The sequence below is a fragment of the Zosterops lateralis genome (assembly GCF_965231275.1).
Source record: "Zosterops lateralis genome assembly, chromosome: W".
Classification (NCBI taxonomy): Eukaryota; Metazoa; Chordata; class Aves; order Passeriformes; family Zosteropidae; genus Zosterops; species Zosterops lateralis.
The window spans coordinates 20,897,540-20,915,873 of NC_139801.1; the positions used below are offsets into that span (position 1 = coordinate 20,897,540).

The following is an 18,334-nucleotide window of genomic DNA, read 5'->3' on the forward strand; positions in this document are numbered from 1 at the left end:
GCTGTTTTCTATTTGTTTCAGGATCCTCCCATTGAAAAGCAAAATAATCCCAACTTTCCTTGGCCAGAGGACAAGTCCAAAAAGCATCCTTTAGGTCTATTACCCTATACCACACATCCTCCGGGGAGACCCTATTCAGAAGGGTATAGGGATTGGCTACCACGGGAAACCTTGTTCTTGTTCTTTCATTTACTGCTCGGAGGTCTTGTACCAACCGGTAGCTCTCATCTGTTTTACTGACTGCCAGGATGGGTGTGTTGTGCCTTGACATACAAGGTTCCAAGGTTCCCTTTTTGATTAAATCATCGATGACTTGTTTCAGCCCCATCCTCCCTTCCATGGATATAGGGTATTGCTTAATTCTAATAGGTTCTTCGGGTTTTTCTATCTCAATTGAAATTGGTTCGATTTCCAACCTCCCCACCTCCCCTTGAGAATACCAAACCTTTGGATCAATTTTGCCTTCATCCTTTGTAGTTAGCTTGTATAAGCTTACCACCAATCGTGAGTCTTTTACAGTCAGATTTATTCCTAGAGCTATAATCATGTCTCTTCCCAACAAATTGTAATCCTCTTCTTCCACCAGAAGCAAATTCCCTAAACAAATTTTATTATCTGATTCTATTTCCACATTTTTAATCACGGGTACCTTGAACGGGTCCCCTTTTGCACCTATGACCAACATCTTCTCCTGGCTTTTAAAACAACCTGGAGGCAGCTTTTGCACTGTGCTCCATTCTGCCCCCATATCCACCAAAAATGTTACTATTTTCCTTTGGGGACCTACCTTTAGCTTTACCAAGGGCTCATTTGATGTTCTGGCCCCCAAAATAAAAAGTCTCCGACACCCCTAGTCCTCCTGAAAAATCTTTTCATCCCTTATTCTTTTTCTACAATCCTTCTTCATGTGCCCTTTCTTTTTGCAGTAGAAACACTCGGGGGGTTCCTTTTTAGATCCTGAGTTCCTTTTTTACGGATCTATTTGTTTTCTCTGCATTGTTTTTACCTGGTCCCGGTAGCGTACCTGCTTTTGCACCTCTTTTACAGCTTCAACCAGTACTGTGGCCTGTATCTTTTGATTTTCCTCATCCCTCCTCATGTATACCTTTTGAGCCTCCCTTAGTAGCTCCTGCAAGCTTTTCTCTTGCCAGATCTCCATTTTCTCCAGTTTTCTCCTTATGCCCTCCCAAGATTTTGCGACAAATTGTGTTTTTAACAACACTTCCCTGATTCCAGAATAAACCTGCAAACTTTTCCAGAGTCGATCCAGCCATTCCGAGGGAGATTCCTCTTTCCTCTGGCATTCCCCAAACACTCGGCCGATGTTTTGCCCCCTCGGTACTGCCTCCCGTATACCTTGGATTATGATATTCCTAAGACCTATCATATTTCTCCTACCTTCCTCAGTCTGGGAATTCCACCCTGGACTCTGGCTAGGCCATTTCTGGTCTCCAGGTGTACCCTGGGGGTTGCGGTGTTCCCAGTCTTGGATCCCTGCCTGTTGGATCATGCCCCTTTCCTCTGTGTTAAATAGTGACCTCAAGATGGACGTAAGGTCCTCAAAAGTGTAAATGCTACCTCCCAAAAAGTCATCCAGCCTCTCTGCCACCCTGAACGGATCATCTAACAGTTGACCCATTTCCTTTGTGAAAGCTCTTACATCCCCAGTATTAATTGGAACATTTATGAATCTAATAATTCTGGGTGCTGTAGGCACTTCCTGTAAAGGGAAGAGATTGTGTTTATCATCCTCATTCTCACTCCCCTCCTCTCTCATCTGTTTCATCTTTCCCCTGGTTCGGCTTGCTGGAGGGCAACTCACCGGGGCTGGTTTTCTGGCTCCTGTGGTTTGTGGGACTGGCGGGGGCAGAGGAAAAAGCGGCTGAGGGGTAATCAGGGTTTGTGCCAAGGGAGGGGATACCTCCGATAATTGAGAGGAAAACAAAGATGGGGTTTGCATGGAGGCTTGCGGGATTTGTAGTCCCAAAGCTTGCAAATGCGGTGCCTCTGGAATTTGAAAAGGCAGCGCCAAGGATTTTGATGGGACTGCAAGGGGCGTGAGGAGAGGCGTCTGGTCTGAAGGCCCATCCGGGGGTAGGGGTAGAAGTGGGGGAGTCAAATGAGGTGTCACCTTGGAACTCGGGGAAGGGAGGGATGCGGAGGCTTGGTCCGATCCCATGATCGGAGCCCCGGTCGAAGAACCCTGTGCCGGTATGGACTGATTCAAGGGTCCCGGGGGTGCAGACAGAGGCACCTGAGCCCGTATAGGTGGCGGCGCAGTTACGAGATATGGGGGAGGGAGATAGTCAAGAGGATCCCATTCGTCACTCTGAGCCGAGATCCCCTTCTTAGTTTTCATGGCAAACAACCCAATCCCAGATCCTATCCATAATTGAGCATATTCTTTCTCCTCATAGTCCTGTGGTTTCTTATTATTCACGTAACTGCACAATGCCTTGCAGGTCCATTTCTCAAATGTGCCGAATGTAGGCCAAATTACATGACTTGTTATTTCCTTGCCTCCCCAAACCTCTATACAGTAGTAAATCATTTTTTCCTTGGACTTACCTCTTCTCCTGGAACACTCCTCCCAGTGTTCCAGCATCCATCCCAATGGACTATCTCGTGGGATCTCAAGGGCACCGCTCTCTTTTTCGAGGGTGTGCTTTTCTTTGGGCTCTTTTTGGTGCTTGCTTTTTCCCTGCCCCATTGTATTCTAAATCTTAAAAACTTGCTTACCTTTTGTGGGTTTCGGCTGAGTCCCTTCTTAGCTTCCGCTAACAATCGGGATCCTTTTGATTTATTAAAAAACTATGGACATTGATCTAATACCAATATCCAACTATGACAGACAAAGACTCTCTAACAGTTTAAAGTTAGAAAGTGTATGTTTATTACGACGCCGGGCAGCGTGCGGGATAGCTCCCAGAAACACACGCGCAATTTACAGATCATCACAGGGTCTTTTATCTACAGAAGTATTGAATACACAAACTACAAATGCATATTCATAGCTCTGATACCTCCCATTCCCCGCTTCGTATGGTAATTAGCCCAAAAAGCCATCAAGCATGCGTAGTTTGTTCTTTGAAATGGGTCGGTGGTCTTTTTAATGGGGTGGGGTCCCAAAATGATGAAGTAAGATTGTCTTGCTCAGCTCTGACTTTTTAACCTTTAGTGTTCGTGACAGCTAAATCCTGTTTTTCCCAGGACTGTTTGGTTTATGATTGTATTGTGTTCATAGGGCCTATTGATTATTCAGCATGCAGAAGCCTACTTTGACAGCTCCTCTGATTGATCGGTTCCTTCCAAGGATTATCAGTTCTTTCAGTCTGGCTTCTGTTAGCAAAAAGGGAAGTCCTAGCTACATTATCTCAGCACTATCTATTTTGACTACAGTCTTTAATTCTTCTAAATCAATGCCTCACTTTCCCAAACTGTTTTGTCACAAACCGGGTTCCGCTTTTGCTGGATCACTCACCCTTTCAGTGAGCTGAGCTGCGGGTTTTTTGGCCAGCGATGGATCTCCGTTTTGCGTCCTGGGCTCTCACCAAGCCCGTAGCTAAAAGGTTTACCAATTTCCCGAACTCAAAGGAATGTATCCTTCCCTTTTAGCTTTCCCGTGATTGGTCCCCAAGACTCCCCCGAGTCTGGGCTTTACGAGCGAAATGAGTTTTCTCCGACTCTCCTCCCCGTCGGCCAACCAAATCCCTCGTGGGAGTTTGGAACTGCAGCATTCAGATCCACACTCGAGGCGTGGCCAGGTCATGCCTCATCCACTCACCCAATCACATTCACTCAAACAGCAATACTTACAGCTATTTCTTGCATGGAATCTTCGTGCACAGAGAAATTTTACGAGTGAAAGTTTTAGCCGCAGCTCCGAAAGACCCTCCTAGGTATTTCTTGAGTTCCTTGCTGTTTCTTGGATCCAGAACCTCCCTTTTATTGTGGCGCTTGACCTAGATTTGTTCATGATACAATAGGTGGCATGGGGTTTCCTGCTTTGCTGGGCCGCCGAAAATCAGCGGGGCGCCTCCCGTACAAAGGGGTCCCGCAGCACCAATATTGCATCCGAGTCACGGCACCAATCTGTTATAAATTATTAGAAGCCAATCCAAATTAAAAGAATTTATTTAGCAATTTTTCCAAGATCAAATTAAAAGGCCACGATAAAATCGGACATCGATCAAATGCTGGGTGGACAGGGTGCCATCCAACCTTGCCCACAAATGATGGGTCTTGGTGTACAGCTTTTATACAGTTTTTCTGTCTGGAGTCTACGTCTATTGAAAGTCTGAATATTCATGCATTTCTTTATTCCCAAGTAAGGTTTTGAAAGGGTTTCCCCTAAGTATGAAAGAAGTCTCAAGAGTCTTCCCAGACTCCTCCTTTGGGGTGCTGATTTGATCATCCTCTGGATCCTCCACCAAGATTGATATCAGGTCTTGAGTAGCTGTGAAGTAGAAGTCCATCCTTGATGAATGGGCCATCTCCAGTCAGGCCCTGTCGTTTCTGTTGCAAATTTTGGGGTTTCACAGCTGCACAATGGGCCTTGGAATCCACGTGTTCCACCCAGCTATGCTGGCCCAGCAGCAGGGTGACACTGGGGGTCCACATCCCATCCGGCATCACCCGTCCTCGCCTGGCCACCCACCTTGCCCCCAAAGCGCCAAGCCTGCAATACGCCATCCCGGGAGATTTGGGCAATGAAGGCAGCTCGGCGGGCAGGACCGGGGCGGGCAGGCCCTGCTCGCCCTTACCCAGCCTCTCCCAGGGCGCAGCCTTGAAGCTGTCCTCGCTCAGCAGCACCAGATCCCCATGCCTCTGCCAGGCGTGCGGCACATCCCGCTCCAGCTCCTCTGACCAGCTCGCACCCAGCAGCCGCCGCAGCTCATCCCGCAGCTTCTGGGCAGGCGTGCACCGGCGGGCGGCCCTGGAGAGGACAGGGTCCTGCAGCAGGGACGTGGCAGTGGGGCTCAGTGCCCACCACCCCACGCAGGGCTCAGGGCAAGGCAGCTCGGGCCACCTGGATCCGGACCAGCTCACAGGGCATCTCCGGGGACAGGCAGAGCTGGGAAAGCTTCTCCTCCAGCACGGGCAGGGCCACGCGGCCCCCTGGCACCCGCTGCAGCTGGTAACGCCCGTCTGAGAGCCGCTCCTCTTCCAGGCGTTCCCTGCGAGGCAAGGCATGGCCAGGCCTCTCACAACCTCGCAGACCCTCCTGCTGCAGGGCTGGCCCTGTGACCATCCTGCCGGAGCAGCACAGGGCTCCCATTCCCCCTCGTTCCCACTGCCCCTCACTTGAGGCGCTGGGGCTGCCCGGAGGCCGGCTCTCGGTGCCAAGGGAGCCCCGAGCCCGCAGCACCCCCGTTCAGGGGTCCCGGGGAGTCCCGGCACCCCTGCCCCGCTCCCACAGGTGCCACGTTTCCCGCCGGAGCGCTTTTTAAGTGCGCCGCTGCTGTGCTTGTTGCAGGCGCGGGCGGAAGCGGGGAGACGCTTGGCGCGCGGACCGGAAGCGGCGCGGGTGGTGCGATGGCGGGGCTGTCGGTACGGGACCCCGCCGTGGATCGGTCTCTGCGCTCCGTGTTCGGTGAGGCCGCGGGGGCGGGACCGCGACCTGCAAAGGGAAAGGGGCATGGACGGGCAGGGGCAGAGGCAGGCGGGGGAAGGCGGGTTTTCCTCCCATCGCCGTCGGGGCTGGTACCTGCCGCGCTGACCGGCGGCACCGTCTGTCTCCGCAGTGGGGAACATCCCGTATGAGGCCACGGAAGAACAGCTGAAGGACATTTTCTCGGAGGTTGGGCCCGTGGTCAGCTTTAGGTGAGAGCGGCCACAGGCCTCCCCACGGGTCCCCGTGCTCGGTGCAGACCGAGCCCCGCGGGCTCCGTGGAGCCGGACTTGGAACCGTGGAATCGTAAATCCTTAACGTTGGGAAAGGCCTCTAAAACCATTCAGCCCAACCGTTCCCTCAGCACTGCCAAGCCCACCGTGTCTCCAAGTGCCACGTGCACACTCCTTTTGACCACTTCCAGGGATGGTGACTCTGCCACTGCCTTGGGCTGCTTGTTCTAATGCTTGACAACCGCTTTGGCGAAGAAACTTTGCCTAATATCCCATCTAAACCACCCCGCCCCCCCCCCCCCCCGAGGCTATTTCCTCATGCAGAGCATGAGGAAACACAACCCCAGCATCTGTGGGGGTTGTGAGGATGGGCCAGCTGTGCTCAGGGCAGAGGGACCGAGTGGCTGTGCCAGGGTCACCTGGAGATGGAGCACAATGTCCCGAGCACAGCAGATGGACATGGGCACACAGTTCTGGGCTGAAGGAGCCACCCTACTGTGGCTGATAAGTGCTCAGGTCCTGGTCAGGTTCTGTACTTCTCATTCCCATCCCTGTGCCTCTCAGAGGTGTTTTCCACGCTTGGCACCAAACCCTGAAGAGCTCTCAGTTAAGGTTTTGGGAGCTGGGGAACAGCCAGTCCCATCCTGTGCCTCGTGGGGTCATGGCAGGCACAGAGCTGGCACTTGTGGGCTTCCTGCACACCACAGCTTTGGGAACACCCATGCCAGGAGCCAGCAGGCCCTTTGGCTTTGGCATAGGCCCGACTGCTGTGTGCCTTGGCCTGGCTCAAGAGCCTTCATTCTGCTCCCAGCACTCCTGCGGGCTCTAGCCCCGTATCCCCTCTGGAGCCGTGGGAGCCGTGGGCACAGTGGGATGCCCACACTGCCCTCAGCAGTGACATTGCTCACCGTGCAGGCTGGTGTACGACAGGGAGACGGGGAAGCCCAAGGGCTATGGCTTCTGCGAGTACCAGGACCAGGAGACGGCACTCAGTGCCATGCGCAACCTCAACGGGCGCGAGTTCAGCGGCAGGGCCCTGCGCGTCGACAACGCTGCCAGCGAAAAGAACAAGGAGGAGCTCAAGAGTGAGTTGGGCTTTTGGGATTTCATGCTGGGCCTGGCCTTGGCAGCGCTGCAGGGCATGTCTCTTCTGCCAGGCTGACAAAGCTGACCTGCTCTGAGAGGTGTTGCAAGTAGTTTCCCAGAAGGATGCATGGGCTCAGCTCTGTGTTTTTGCTCCCAGATGATCACAGAATCACAGAATTATTTAGGTTGGAAAAGGTTTCTAAAGGTCATGGTGCAACCTTTGACCAAACACCGCTGCATCAACTAGACTGGAGCACTAAATGCCACATCCAGTCTTTAACGCTTCCAGGAACAGTGACTCCACAACCTCCCTGAGCAGCCTGTTCTGATGCCTAATCACCCTTTCTGTGAAGAAATTCTTCCTAACATCTCCCTGTTTTCACTGCCTCCTTTTCCCCCGATGGGCTAGTGTTCCCCTCCTGATGAGCCCGTTACATGCACTGTTTGTGTTGCAGTACGAAGTCACCAACTGTATTGCAGGCTTGGGCACAGGTGCACCCATCATAGAGTCACCCTATGGGGACCCTGTCAACCCAGAGGATGCCCCTGAGTCCATCAGCCGGGCAGTGGCCAGCCTGCCACCTGAGCAGATGTTTGAGCTGATGAAGCAGATGAAGGTGAGTGCAGGAGGGCCATGCTCCCTGTGTGAGCACAGCTCCTCCCACCACCGCCCACCCCCTCCCAGCCCGTCACACCTTGTCAGAGCTCTGATCAGTGCCTATCTTCTCAGCTGTGTATCCAGAACAGCCCCCAGGAAGCCAGGAACATGCTGCTCCAGAACCCACAGCTGGCTTATGCGCTGCTGCAGGCCCAGGTGGTCATGAGGATCGTCGACCCGGAGATTGCGCTGGTTTGTCCCTTGCTGCTCATTCGGGGTTGGGAGGATATTGGTAGTAGCCTTTGTGGTGTGGCAGTGGAAAAGAACTCCTTTCTTCTTCTTCCCCTAGAAAATCCTGCATCGCCAGACCAGTGTTCCTCCTCTGATCCCAGGCAACCAGCAGCCAGGGCCAGTGCCTGGGCCTGGGCCCAACGCGCAGCTGAACCCGCAGAATACCCCGTCGTCCCAGCCACAGCCCATAGTAAGAGCCTGCACAACACGAGCTGTGTAGGAGAAATAGGCAGTGCCAGCTGCAGCTCTCCCAGCTGGGCACGTGCCTGGGTTTCGGGGTGTCCCTGAGATTCAGTGTCTCTCCTGGGCAGGGTGGGATGCATGTCAATGGCACTCCTCCTCTGATGCAGCCACCCATGCAGGGAGGAGTGCCAGCCCCAGGACAGATGGCAGCCCCTATGCAGGGCCCAGGCCCTGGCCCCATGGCTCCAGGAGGTGAGTTTGGGCTGAGCTGCCCCATCCGTGAGCACACGGGTCCTGCAGACACCCCCCTCTGCCTTTCCCCTAACCAGAGGGCTCGGCTCTGTGAGCACACGTAATCCTGTACTGTACATTGTGGTTGTGCTGCTGCCAGAGGTGGGCTACAAAGTTGGATTATCCCTGGGGGGAAGCAACACCAAGGGAATAAACCTCCAGATACTCCCCCAGGAGCTGGGAGTGAGAAGGCATTTAGGGGCAAAGGAATGAGTTAGTCATCAGGGATGGCTGAGGAGGGGTCTGATCTCTGCCTGTCCCCTCTCAGGTGGGATGCAGCCACAGGTTGGGATGCCAGGTGCAGGGCCTGTCCCCTTGGAGTGCGGACAAGGTAAAGCAGACGTGTAGTGTTGTGTGTGGTGTGAGCCTCGCTCCAGTGAGCAGTGCTGTGCCCCAGCTGTCTGCAGCCTTGCTGTGCCCAGCCCCGGGCTGTGCCTGGGTTTGTTCACTGAGGCACAAGGCTGTGGTAGCAGCTCTCTGGCTTCCGGGGCTCAGCCCATGTCCCAATTGGCTCCCAGCTCGTTCTGTGCCATGTTGTGCAGTCATGCCCTGGAAGCCAGGAGAGCTGCCTGTCCTCAAAGAGCAGGATGTGCCTGTGTTTTCCACCTCTGTGAGTCCATGTCTGTCCCTGTGCTTGTGTGAGCAGGCAGAGCTTGCTCTTCTCTGGTCCTTGTCCTGCTCCTTTGCTGCCTGGGTGCTGGGAAGCAGCTGGTGCAGCCACCACGTCCTCCTGCACCGTGCCCAGCAGAGGAAGCTGGGTCTCTGTTTTGGCTTGAGGCTTGGCAGGGACTTTCCAGAGAGTGAAGGCTGGGCTTTCCCTCCGCAGGCACAGTCTGTATAGCCCAGCCCTGGGGCCCGATTCCTTATGGGTTACATGTTGCCATATGTAGGTTAGTACGACCCAGGTGTTCCTGTTCTCCCAGGAACAACACATGCAGACACTTGTCACCTCTGTTGCCTTGACTTCTATCCTAGGCCTTGTTTCAGCAACATGGCAAACCTAGTCTGAGACCCTTTGGCCTTATGGGCAGCTGACTCTCATTTTCTTTGGGGTGGGCACTGTCTTCCTGAAAGATACATGATAGTTCTTGGCACTCAAAAGGTTTTGGAGAGCAGAAGCTGGGTGTGTGTTATGGGGCCAGCGTGGCCCCACAGAATGCCGCATCTCTCAGCAGGATGTCTTCTCTCCCTGCCTCTCTCCCTGAGTGAGGGAAGGACTGTGCCACGCTGGCTGTCCTGCCTGTGGTGACAAAGGTGGTGTTAACAGAAGAGGTTGATAAAGCCAGACTTGCAACATTTTCTCTGTAGATTTTCCTGGGGACTTCAGGGAGCATGATCCTGCAGGCAGCACTGTCCCCAAAGCTGGTCGGTGCATGCGTACATACACTATTTTACGTGTCTGCTCTTTCCCTCTTTTCCTGCTGCTTGCCCAGGGAACCTGCAGCTCTCGCCCGTGGGACCTGCCAGGCCCGCATCTATTGAATGCGTTCAAGGTATCCCGGCACCCGCCAGCTCCCTCTTCCCATGGAGCTTGTTGTGGACTGTGCAGAGAGCAGCTCTCACCCTGCTGCCATCAGGGCCAGGGACTGGCATGTCACTCCTTGTAGCCTGACAGCAGTAAGAGGAGATGGAGGTGGCAGGATTTCCTCTAGGGCTACAGGAGAGAACAGGCTACAACCATGCACAGAGCCTCCAGTGGAAAAGGAGAGCCTGTTTAGAAAGGGCTTTTGCCTAAGATCCAGCCCCCTTTGACACTGTGCTTCCAGGAGCCTTCCAGGTCTTGCTTTGCTCCTGGCCCCACATCAGCAGGGTGTTGATGCCCACGCTTGTAGGGATTGCCATGGGGCACCCATGCTTGGTTTGGCCCCTGGTGCCATAAGGAACCTGAGATAAAACCAGAGAAGAAAAAGAAAGGAATAAAATTGGCAGCCAGGGAAGGGGCTTTGATGTGCTCCAGCCTCGTATGTGGGGCTGCGTCCCCAGCAGACAGCACAGCTCAGGGGAGCAGCGTGACTGCCCCACACTCAGCCTGAGAGTGCCAGGCAGTCTTGGCACGGCACTGGTCATGCAGATCCTCACGAGTTCTTGTGTGTCTCCCTGGCAGTGCCCATGCCAGACCTGAGGGCCCCTATGCAGCGTGGACCTCTACCTGCTAGTGGCCTGCCGGCCCGAGGCCTTTTGGGAGATGCCCCGAATGACCCTCGCGGAGGGACCCTGCTCTCAGTCACTGGAGAAGTGGAGCCCAGGTGAGGGGAGAGGGAAGGAGAGGAGCCCTTGGCACTGTCCCCTGCCCAAGGGTAACCTCTTGCTGAGGACAGGGACGGCACCAGCCTTCCAGGAGTCACTGCTGCCTGGTCAGAGGCCTGTGTGCTGCCAACGATGGGGGCTGGCCCATTTCCCCGGGGAAGGGATATCCCCGGGGTGATGGCAGCTGCCCTGTGGCATGGGGCCACCAGCACCCAGCCCTGTGCCAGCCTCACCCTCCTCCCCTGCGGCTTTGGGGGCAGTCCCAGCACTCTGCCCAGACCATGCCAAGCCAGTGTCTGATTCACACTCTCGCTTTTTCTCCTCCTCCTGCTTTGCTCTCCTCGTCTCTCTGCATCAGAGGTTACCTTGGGCCACCCCACCAGGGAGCCCCTATGCACCATATGCCTGGTCATGACGGCCGTGGCCCCCCCCATGAGATTAGGGGGGGACCCATGGGAGAACCCCGACCACTGATGGGAGAGCCACGGGGGCCCTTGATGGATGCTCGAGGTGAGAGAGGGGGCATGAAATACTGGGTGGCTTGGATTGTACAGGCAAGAAGTCAGAGTGGAGCTGGCTGCCCCAACCCAAGGCATAGAAAAGGGATTTGGGCAGTGAAATGACTGACTCCAGACTAGGAGGGACAGTCCCAGGGTGCAAGGGACTTTCTCCAGGCATGTCCCCTCTGCCCCCAGCCCTGCACCTCTTGGATGCTTGCTGGCTCCCAGACAAAGGAGGCGGCAGGCTCACTCCCACACTCCCTGCAGCGCTGCTTCCTTCAGGAGCTTACCTTATGTTTCCTCTGCAGTTGGAAGAGATCCACGAGGGCTGGAGCCGCGCGGGCTGGAGCCCCGGGTGATGGAGGCGCGAGGCCTGGAGCCGCGAGTGCTGGAAGCCAGGGCCATGGAGGCCAGGGTCCTGGAGCCTCGAGGGCCTGGTCCCAACCCACGTGGCCCAATGCCTGGTGGGATACAGGGTCCTGGGCCACTTAACATGGGAGCCAGTGGCCCGCAGGGGCCCCGCCAGGTACACACGTCTCTGCTCAGCTGGTCGGGCACCGACAGCATCCTGTGGGCTGGGTGTGGGGTGTCCCACAGAGCAGCAGCTCTGGGAAGCACCAGACTGTCACTGGTTCTGAGCAGTCATGGCATCTGTCCCATTTCCCCAGGCTCTGCCCATCAGCTGGGGACAGGACAAGGTTCAGACCTCTCTCCACCTCTTCCTGAGATGCAGGAAGGAGCACAGGAGTTGGGAGAGGAGAGCACATAAAATACACTCTCTCTTTGTGCTTGGGCATCTTCAAGGAGTCTGTGAGGGCATCCATCTGATCATCTGTTTTACCTTCCTGGATTTGTATGGCTGAGTCCAGAGACCCCTCAGTTCTTAACTCCTCTTTTACTCCCCCAGGTTCCTAACATGGCTGGGGCAGGCATGCAGGGAGGGGGCATTCCTGGGACAGGAGTTCAAGGAGCTGGTCAGCCTGGCGGCTTTAGCCCTGGACAGAGCCAGGTCACCCCCCAGGATCACGAGAAGGTGAGAGAACAAAAGGGAAAGGGTGTGAGACAGTAGGAGCAGCACTTCCTGTGTCCCTTTCTGTGATGAGGTCAGCCCCTCCCTGGCTCTGGTATGCTGTGGTAGGGAGAGCAGCCTGGTCTCTGTCCCCTCTTTCCCCACAGGCAGCACTGATCATGCAGGTCCTGCAGCTGACAGCAGACCAGATCGCCATGCTGCCCCCAGAACAGCGGCAGAGCATCCTCATTCTGAAGGAGCAAATCCAGAAATCCACGGCGGCACCCTGACAGGTAATGTCCTTAACCTGATCTCACGCTGTGGCTGTTCCCCTCCAGTAAAACAGCTGCCTAGGATGGGACTGTGCCTTGCTTCCCTCTGTGCTGGGCTTACACTCCTCCCCTTCTTTCTGGCAGGCACAAGATGGAGATGCCATGTGCCTGGATAGAGGTGATGCTCCCTGGCAGCTGCTTCCCATTGCTATTCTGAGCTGATGGTGCATTTGGGGAGAGGTTGTGTCACCCTCAAGAGGTTTTTCCCTCCAGTTAATCCTTTTTTTTTTTCTGTGTATATTTTATGATGTTTGAAATAAAGTGGGAGGACAGTTTGAGTAAATCCATGTCCCTGACTGCCTTGTTTGGTCTCTCATGGAGGCCAGGATGGGAGTGTTTGGTTCTGGGAGCAGTGTGGCCTGGCTCCAGTCTTGTCCAAACCACTTGCCATCCTCCCTCCTCCCCATACCAGGGCAAGAACTAGTAATGAAATTTCTTGTGCCGTGCTGTTTACAGGGGTGTAGGGGAAGGGCAGGACAGAGAGCTTGGGTTTCTGTCCCTGCTGGCGGGGCAGGAAGGGGTCTGGATCCGACTGCAGTATCACTTACCACGCCAGCCTGCTCAGGGTTTCTGTCTTTATGTACACTGGAGCAGAACCTGGTGTGAGCTGCAGTGGGAGCTGAGCTGTGTGCTGGGTGCAGGCTGGCTCTGGGGGTGCCAGGGTGGCAGCGAGCCCCTGCAGAGGGGTGTCTGATCCTGCACCCCAGAGGGTTTGCTAGTGGCCAGCTCTTCTATTGCAGCCCTACAAGGGGGCAGAGCATGGGTTCCTTTGTACCTGCACAGCTGAATCACCATGGAGGCTTTCATTACAAAGAAAAGGAAATTTAATTTATTCTTATACAAAAGACTGTTTAGACCCTGAGGGGCATGTTTGGCCCCTGACACCTGCGTGGATGCCCTTGTCCCATCCCCATCCCATGGTTCTGCCCAACCTGCTGGGCTCCCACTGCTTTCCGCTGCTCCAGCAGCATCACAGAATGAGCCTCTGGTTTCCCAGTGAGGGGAGTGAGTGGAGCTACAGGCCCACTTGCTCCATGAGGACCCATTGTACACCAGGACAGGCAGGCAGCAGTTTTTGAACCTGAAATTTCTCATGGAGACAGAGTACCTTGCTGTGTCTTGCCTGGCTTCAGTGCATGCACAGATGCTTATCCCTGGCCTTGCTTTGGAAAAGGCTTGAGGCAATACAGTCAGGGTCCCTGCCTGCTGGGGCACCAACCTCACTGCCACTTAAAAGTTTTCCTTGTTGAAGTAGAATTTGACCTTCCTGGGGTCCAGGCTGGAGTGTTGGTGACAAGACTTCTGCAGGCTTTTTGCCAGAGCCTCTGGCCCACAGAGGAACACACCGACCACTGACCTGCAAACAGCACGGGGAGGTCAATGCCAGGTGGGCAACTCGGGGAAAAGTGATTCAAAAGCTTTTTGGGCTCCCTGCAGGGAATAGCACACCTCTCCCAAAGGCCAGCCCAGTGCTGAGTGCCAGGGTGGTTTTCCCTGCTCAGCTCTCACCTGGGGTGGGCTGCAGCCAACGCTGCAAACTCCATGTTCCACATGGGCTGCCCAAAGATGGTTTTGTGCCTGAGGCCCGTCACTGTGTCTGTAGTGGTGTCGAAGTGGAACGCCACATTGTTGGCCTGGGCAGGCAGGGATGGTGAGAACTCCAGGCACCACCCATGAGCCCCCCTCCAGTCCCTCACCACAGAGGAGCATCCATTGTTGATCCCACCAAACACTATGCCTGGACTTTGTGCCTAAAAGCCATTGTCATGCTGCCCTTCCTGCCCAGCTTGGCTACCCTGTGTCCCCCTCTTGCAGCCATGCCAGCCTATGGTTGACTCACAATGCTGGTGTTCCAGCCAGTGAGGAAGAGATGGTAGGTGAGGAAATCTGCCTTGCCCTACTCACCCATCTTCTGCTCCAGTGAAGCAAGCAGGTCATAGAACCAGGCAAAGGCTACTGTATCCCGGCAGAGCCAGTAGAAGTAGATCTGGGATGCAGGGGGAGAGGGATTGCTCAAGGTGGAGCAGAGCCAGAGGGAGAAACCCACAGCTGTTCCCATGGGACACTCCGTACCTTCTTGGTCTTGAGGGTCTGGTCAGCCTACTGGAATTTGTACCAGATGGACTTGAGGATGGAGGCGAAGGGGGTGACACCGATGCCTGCTCCAACCAGCATGACCACCTCGTACTGGAATATGTCTTTGCTGGCTGTGCCAAAGGAACCATCCACCTCGATCCTGGCCAAAGCAGGGCCTAGGTGAGAGGTACAGCCTCCCCAAATCCCTGGCATGACCTGTTGGGCCCTCCCCAGCCTACCTAGGTGTTTCCAATTGGAAGGTGTCAATGAGATGCTCTGTCCAGTTGCCAGCCACCTGGATGTGGATGGAGAAGTCCTCCTCGGGTGCAGAGGTGAGGGTGAAGGGGTGCCACTCCAGCAGGGAGATGGTGGGGCAGTTGACAAAGATGTACTGCCCCACCTCCATGCAGAAGCCCTTCTGCATCTGCAGCTCCAGCATGCAGGCAAGGTGTATGACCACCTGGAGGCACAGGCAGAGCTCAGTGCCCAGCCTGACCCCTGTCCCTAGGAAGGGGCCATGGCTGTGGCCCCTGCCTGTCTCCCCATGGCCACCACAGTGAAGAGCTGTGGCACTGGTGACTCCAAGGGTAGGAGCTGGCAGAGGAACAGGCTCCTGCACCACCCACCTTGGTGACAACCACCTTCTGCTGCGCATGCCAGATCCGCAGGATCCACTCAAAGACATAGAGGATCATGGGGGCAAGAACCCACTTCCAGGACTGTGAAGATGGAGGAGAGAAAAGATTTGGGAAGGGCCAGGGCCAGAGCATCCCAAGGGCAAGGAAAGAGCTTCTCCCCCACAGCCATCCCACCACTGCCCTACCTTGGCAGGGATTCTCCCAAACTCGAGATCTTTGTAGCAGTTGTGGGTGCAGTTCTGGTCCCGCTGTGTGAGGTACTTGGTGCAATGATGGGGGTGCACCTCTGCCATGCTCTGCTCTGTCTGCCCACACACCAGTCCACTGCAGGGAGGTGAGAGATGAGCCCAGGGACCAGCTTCTGCCCCCAGCCAGGGCTGAGCCACACTGCGTGAGGCCAGCTGAGCTAGCCCGCCCTGGGAATGGCAGTTCACAGCCCCACTGGACTCTGCCTGCGGCTGCTCCACCAGAGGTCTGTGTCCACTGCCCCTCACTGTCCTGCCCTGGGGAGTGGTGAGGAGCCTTACGTGATGCCGTTGATGACGAGACCAGCGAAGTAGACGAGGAAGAGGTGGTGTGTGTACCAGAAGAGCTCAAAGTGGTTCCTGCGGATGAACTCAGTGGAGGATGTAACCACGAGGATGAGTGCCAGTGTGATGATCAGCCCCGGGATGGTTGTGAAAGCCACATACTTGACGGTCTGCAGGGGCAGCAGGGTGGGTTAGGGGAGCAGGGGACAGGTTATGGTGGGTTGCTGGATGCCAAGGCCACACTCACAGTCTGGTTGGAGTGGATGGGGTTCAGCCACTTGCTGCCCTGCAGGTGCATCTTGGAGAGGACAGCAGGGAGGCTGCCATTGGTGGCTTGATGGCTCTGGTTGTAGTGTTCCAGGTTAAAGAGGTGGGCGATAGTATGCATAGCTGGACAGGGGACAGACAGTCACCCACCAGGCAGCTCCCAGTCCCCACTGTTGCCCCATCCCAGTCCAGGGGGTACCTGTGAGCAGGGCCAGTGCGTAGGCCACCAGCTTGTGGAAGGTGAGGTTGTGGTCTGGCTGCTTCTACAACATCTGCCTGCAGCACTGCAGGGAGAGGCAGCGGTGTCAGGATGGGGACAGGGATGGGGACACTGGCTGTACCACCACAGGACACTCACCAAGCAGGACCCACAGAGAAAGGAGAGCAGGTTGCAGCAGACGGGCAGCGGGATCAGCATGCTGTTGAAGTTGAAGCACTTGACTGATGCTCGAGCCCATGCCAAGGCAGACTGGAAAGAAGAGAGAGGTGAGCACCACTGTCCTGTTGTGCTGTGCCAGGACTGGGTCAGGATGGGGCCAATCAGTGCTGAGCTGGGACTGAGTGATGCTAGGCTGGGAACTGGGATGGAGAGATGCTGGGCTGGTATGGGGACTGGGAGGGGTGATGCTAGGCTGGGCTGGGATGCTGTTGGGCTAAGACCAGACAGGGATCAAGACAGGGAATAACATGGTGCAATGCCAGGCTGTGAAGTGGGATGGAATGATGGTGGGCTGGAAGAGGACAGAACGTGAAAAGGGCATGGGATGTTGCAGCCCCCATCCCACTGCATCTGGGCCCTGAGGGACTTGTCTGCCTGGGCAGGCAGGGTGCCGTGGAGGAGCACCTTACCCCAAGGATGGCCCTGGTGTAGAAATACCGCTCATCCCGGTCAAAGAACAGAAAGTAGTAGGTGAAGAGGAAGATGATGCCCAGCCAGGCTGCCTGTGGGGGAAAGTCACAGCTTCATGAGGGACCCTGTCCCGGGGGCCTCTCACTCTGCAGCACTCAGAGCCAGGTGCAGCCAGAGGGTGTCAGGACAGCGTATCCGGCTCTGTTTCCTTATGAGCTGCCCTGTCACACACAGAGCTGGGACACAGGGCCAAAGGTGGGGAGAGGTGTGGAAGTCTTGCAGAATTGCCATCTTGTCACACACTGCCCTGTGCATCACCCATGCATGAGGAAGGAGGAAAGGCAGGAGCAGGAAACTCCTGTGTAACGGGAGGGAAAGCAGATCCAGGGGGTGGTCAGGATTGTGTGGGAAATTCTGGGAGAAGGAAGTTTCACAGGGAGCTGGCTCACCTGGTTCCACTGTGCTGCTGTCCCCTGACTAACCCCACTGCACCCCACACTGCTGCCTCTCACAGCCACTGAATTTTTGCAGAGGTCCCAAAAAAACCACCCTGCTGTGTATTTGGGTTTTGGCTGTTTTCTTTTTAAAGCAACTTAAAAAATTAAAATAGCCCAGCTGTCTGTAAACCCCCAAGTTCCCATGCATTCACAGCTCCTCACACAGTGCTGAATGGCTGATGGGTGCTGGCCAGGCAAGCTCTGTTGCACCAGAGATGCTGCAGCATGGCAGTGGCAGATGGTCCCTTCGGTGCCAGCTCCTCACCCTGCCACGAGTTCTCACAGGATCCTCCTCCTCTCACAAGGGGAGAAGAGGCACATGAGAGGCTCCCAGCCAAAATGGCTGAGCAAAGCAGCAGCATTTTTAAGTTTTCCAGGACCCCCTTTCTTGTGAGCTGTTTTCCCCAAGACTTCAGTTTTCCAGAGCCCATTTCTCCCCTGGCTACTGGGGTACGCAGGTTGGCGAAGCAGAGGGGATGCTTGTCTCTCTCCACAGCCCAGCCCCAGGGCAGCTCATCAGTCCCCATCTCCCCCATGAGCCCCTCCAGGTCCTGTAGCCCCCAGAGTCCCCCCGCATCACGCTATCCCACTGAGCCCCCAGCTCCACACACTCATGAGGACAGCGGCTGAGAATCAGTGGTTGATCAGCCAGTTGCCCATGGTGCAATGTCCCCACGCCTGCAGCTGCCTGCCTGCACCTGCCCATGTCTGCCCGAAGTTTTATGGAGGCAGCAGGCAGTGCGACAGTCCTGGCTGTGGGAACGGCACCACAGGGACTTTCCCCTGAGAAGACTTTAAGGAAATGATGGTGGTTTCAAAGGCCATCTTCCAGGAAGGCAGGGCTGACCCAATTGGCCAACACCAAAATGAGCCCCTTGTGCTGGCCAGAGATGGCCCCCTGCTGAGAGATCCCCCGTGGCCCCACAGCTGGGTGACACAGGGCGTCTGTCTGCTCTCCTGGGGTTTTGCAACCTCTGAGGACAAAACCGGACTTTTTTTGTAAGGTAGGAATTTCCTGAGAAGTTGCAGAAGATCTGTCCTGTGCCTGGCTCAACAGGTCTGTTTTCCCTGGCCTCCCTCACCAGCCTCCACTGC

At 55.5% G+C, this 18,334-nt stretch overlaps 1 protein-coding gene and 1 pseudogene across 3 annotated transcripts; one reads left to right on the plus strand and one right to left on the minus strand.

The window, feature by feature from the left end:
* Window positions 1-5,513: 5,513 nt before the first annotated feature.
* On the plus strand, window positions 5,514-12,606 carry LOC310922027 (cleavage stimulation factor subunit 2-like). 2 transcript variants are annotated; one of them, XM_083882312.1, is made up of 14 exons: window positions 5,514-5,593; window positions 5,745-5,823; window positions 6,760-6,929; window positions 7,411-7,547; window positions 7,661-7,780; window positions 7,878-8,009; window positions 8,131-8,254; window positions 8,562-8,624; window positions 10,398-10,539; window positions 10,899-11,050; window positions 11,349-11,566; window positions 11,948-12,073; window positions 12,217-12,342; window positions 12,466-12,606. In XM_083882312.1, exons 1-13 carry the CDS (start codon window positions 5,536-5,538, stop codon window positions 12,337-12,339), a joined length of 1,644 nt encoding a protein of 547 aa, XP_083738438.1. In that variant the 5' UTR covers window positions 5,514-5,535; the 3' UTR covers window positions 12,340-12,342; window positions 12,466-12,606. The 2 variants fall into 2 exon arrangements, with proteins under 2 accessions (XP_083738438.1, XP_083738439.1); XM_083882313.1 differs by lacking the exon at window positions 8,562-8,624.
* Window positions 12,607-13,611: 1,005 nt separating this feature from the next.
* Window positions 13,612-17,899, minus strand: LOC310922032 (NADPH oxidase 1-like; annotated as a pseudogene). Its single transcript has 13 exons — window positions 17,851-17,899; window positions 16,742-16,830; window positions 16,251-16,361; window positions 16,092-16,176; window positions 15,873-16,015; window positions 15,623-15,795; window positions 15,281-15,419; window positions 15,084-15,176; window positions 14,697-14,917; window positions 14,455-14,617; window positions 14,222-14,368; window positions 13,891-14,015; window positions 13,612-13,738 (listed from the first exon to the last, which is right to left on the minus strand). The product of its transcript is annotated as an NADPH oxidase 1-like (transcript).
* Window positions 17,900-18,334: the final 435 nt, after the last annotated feature.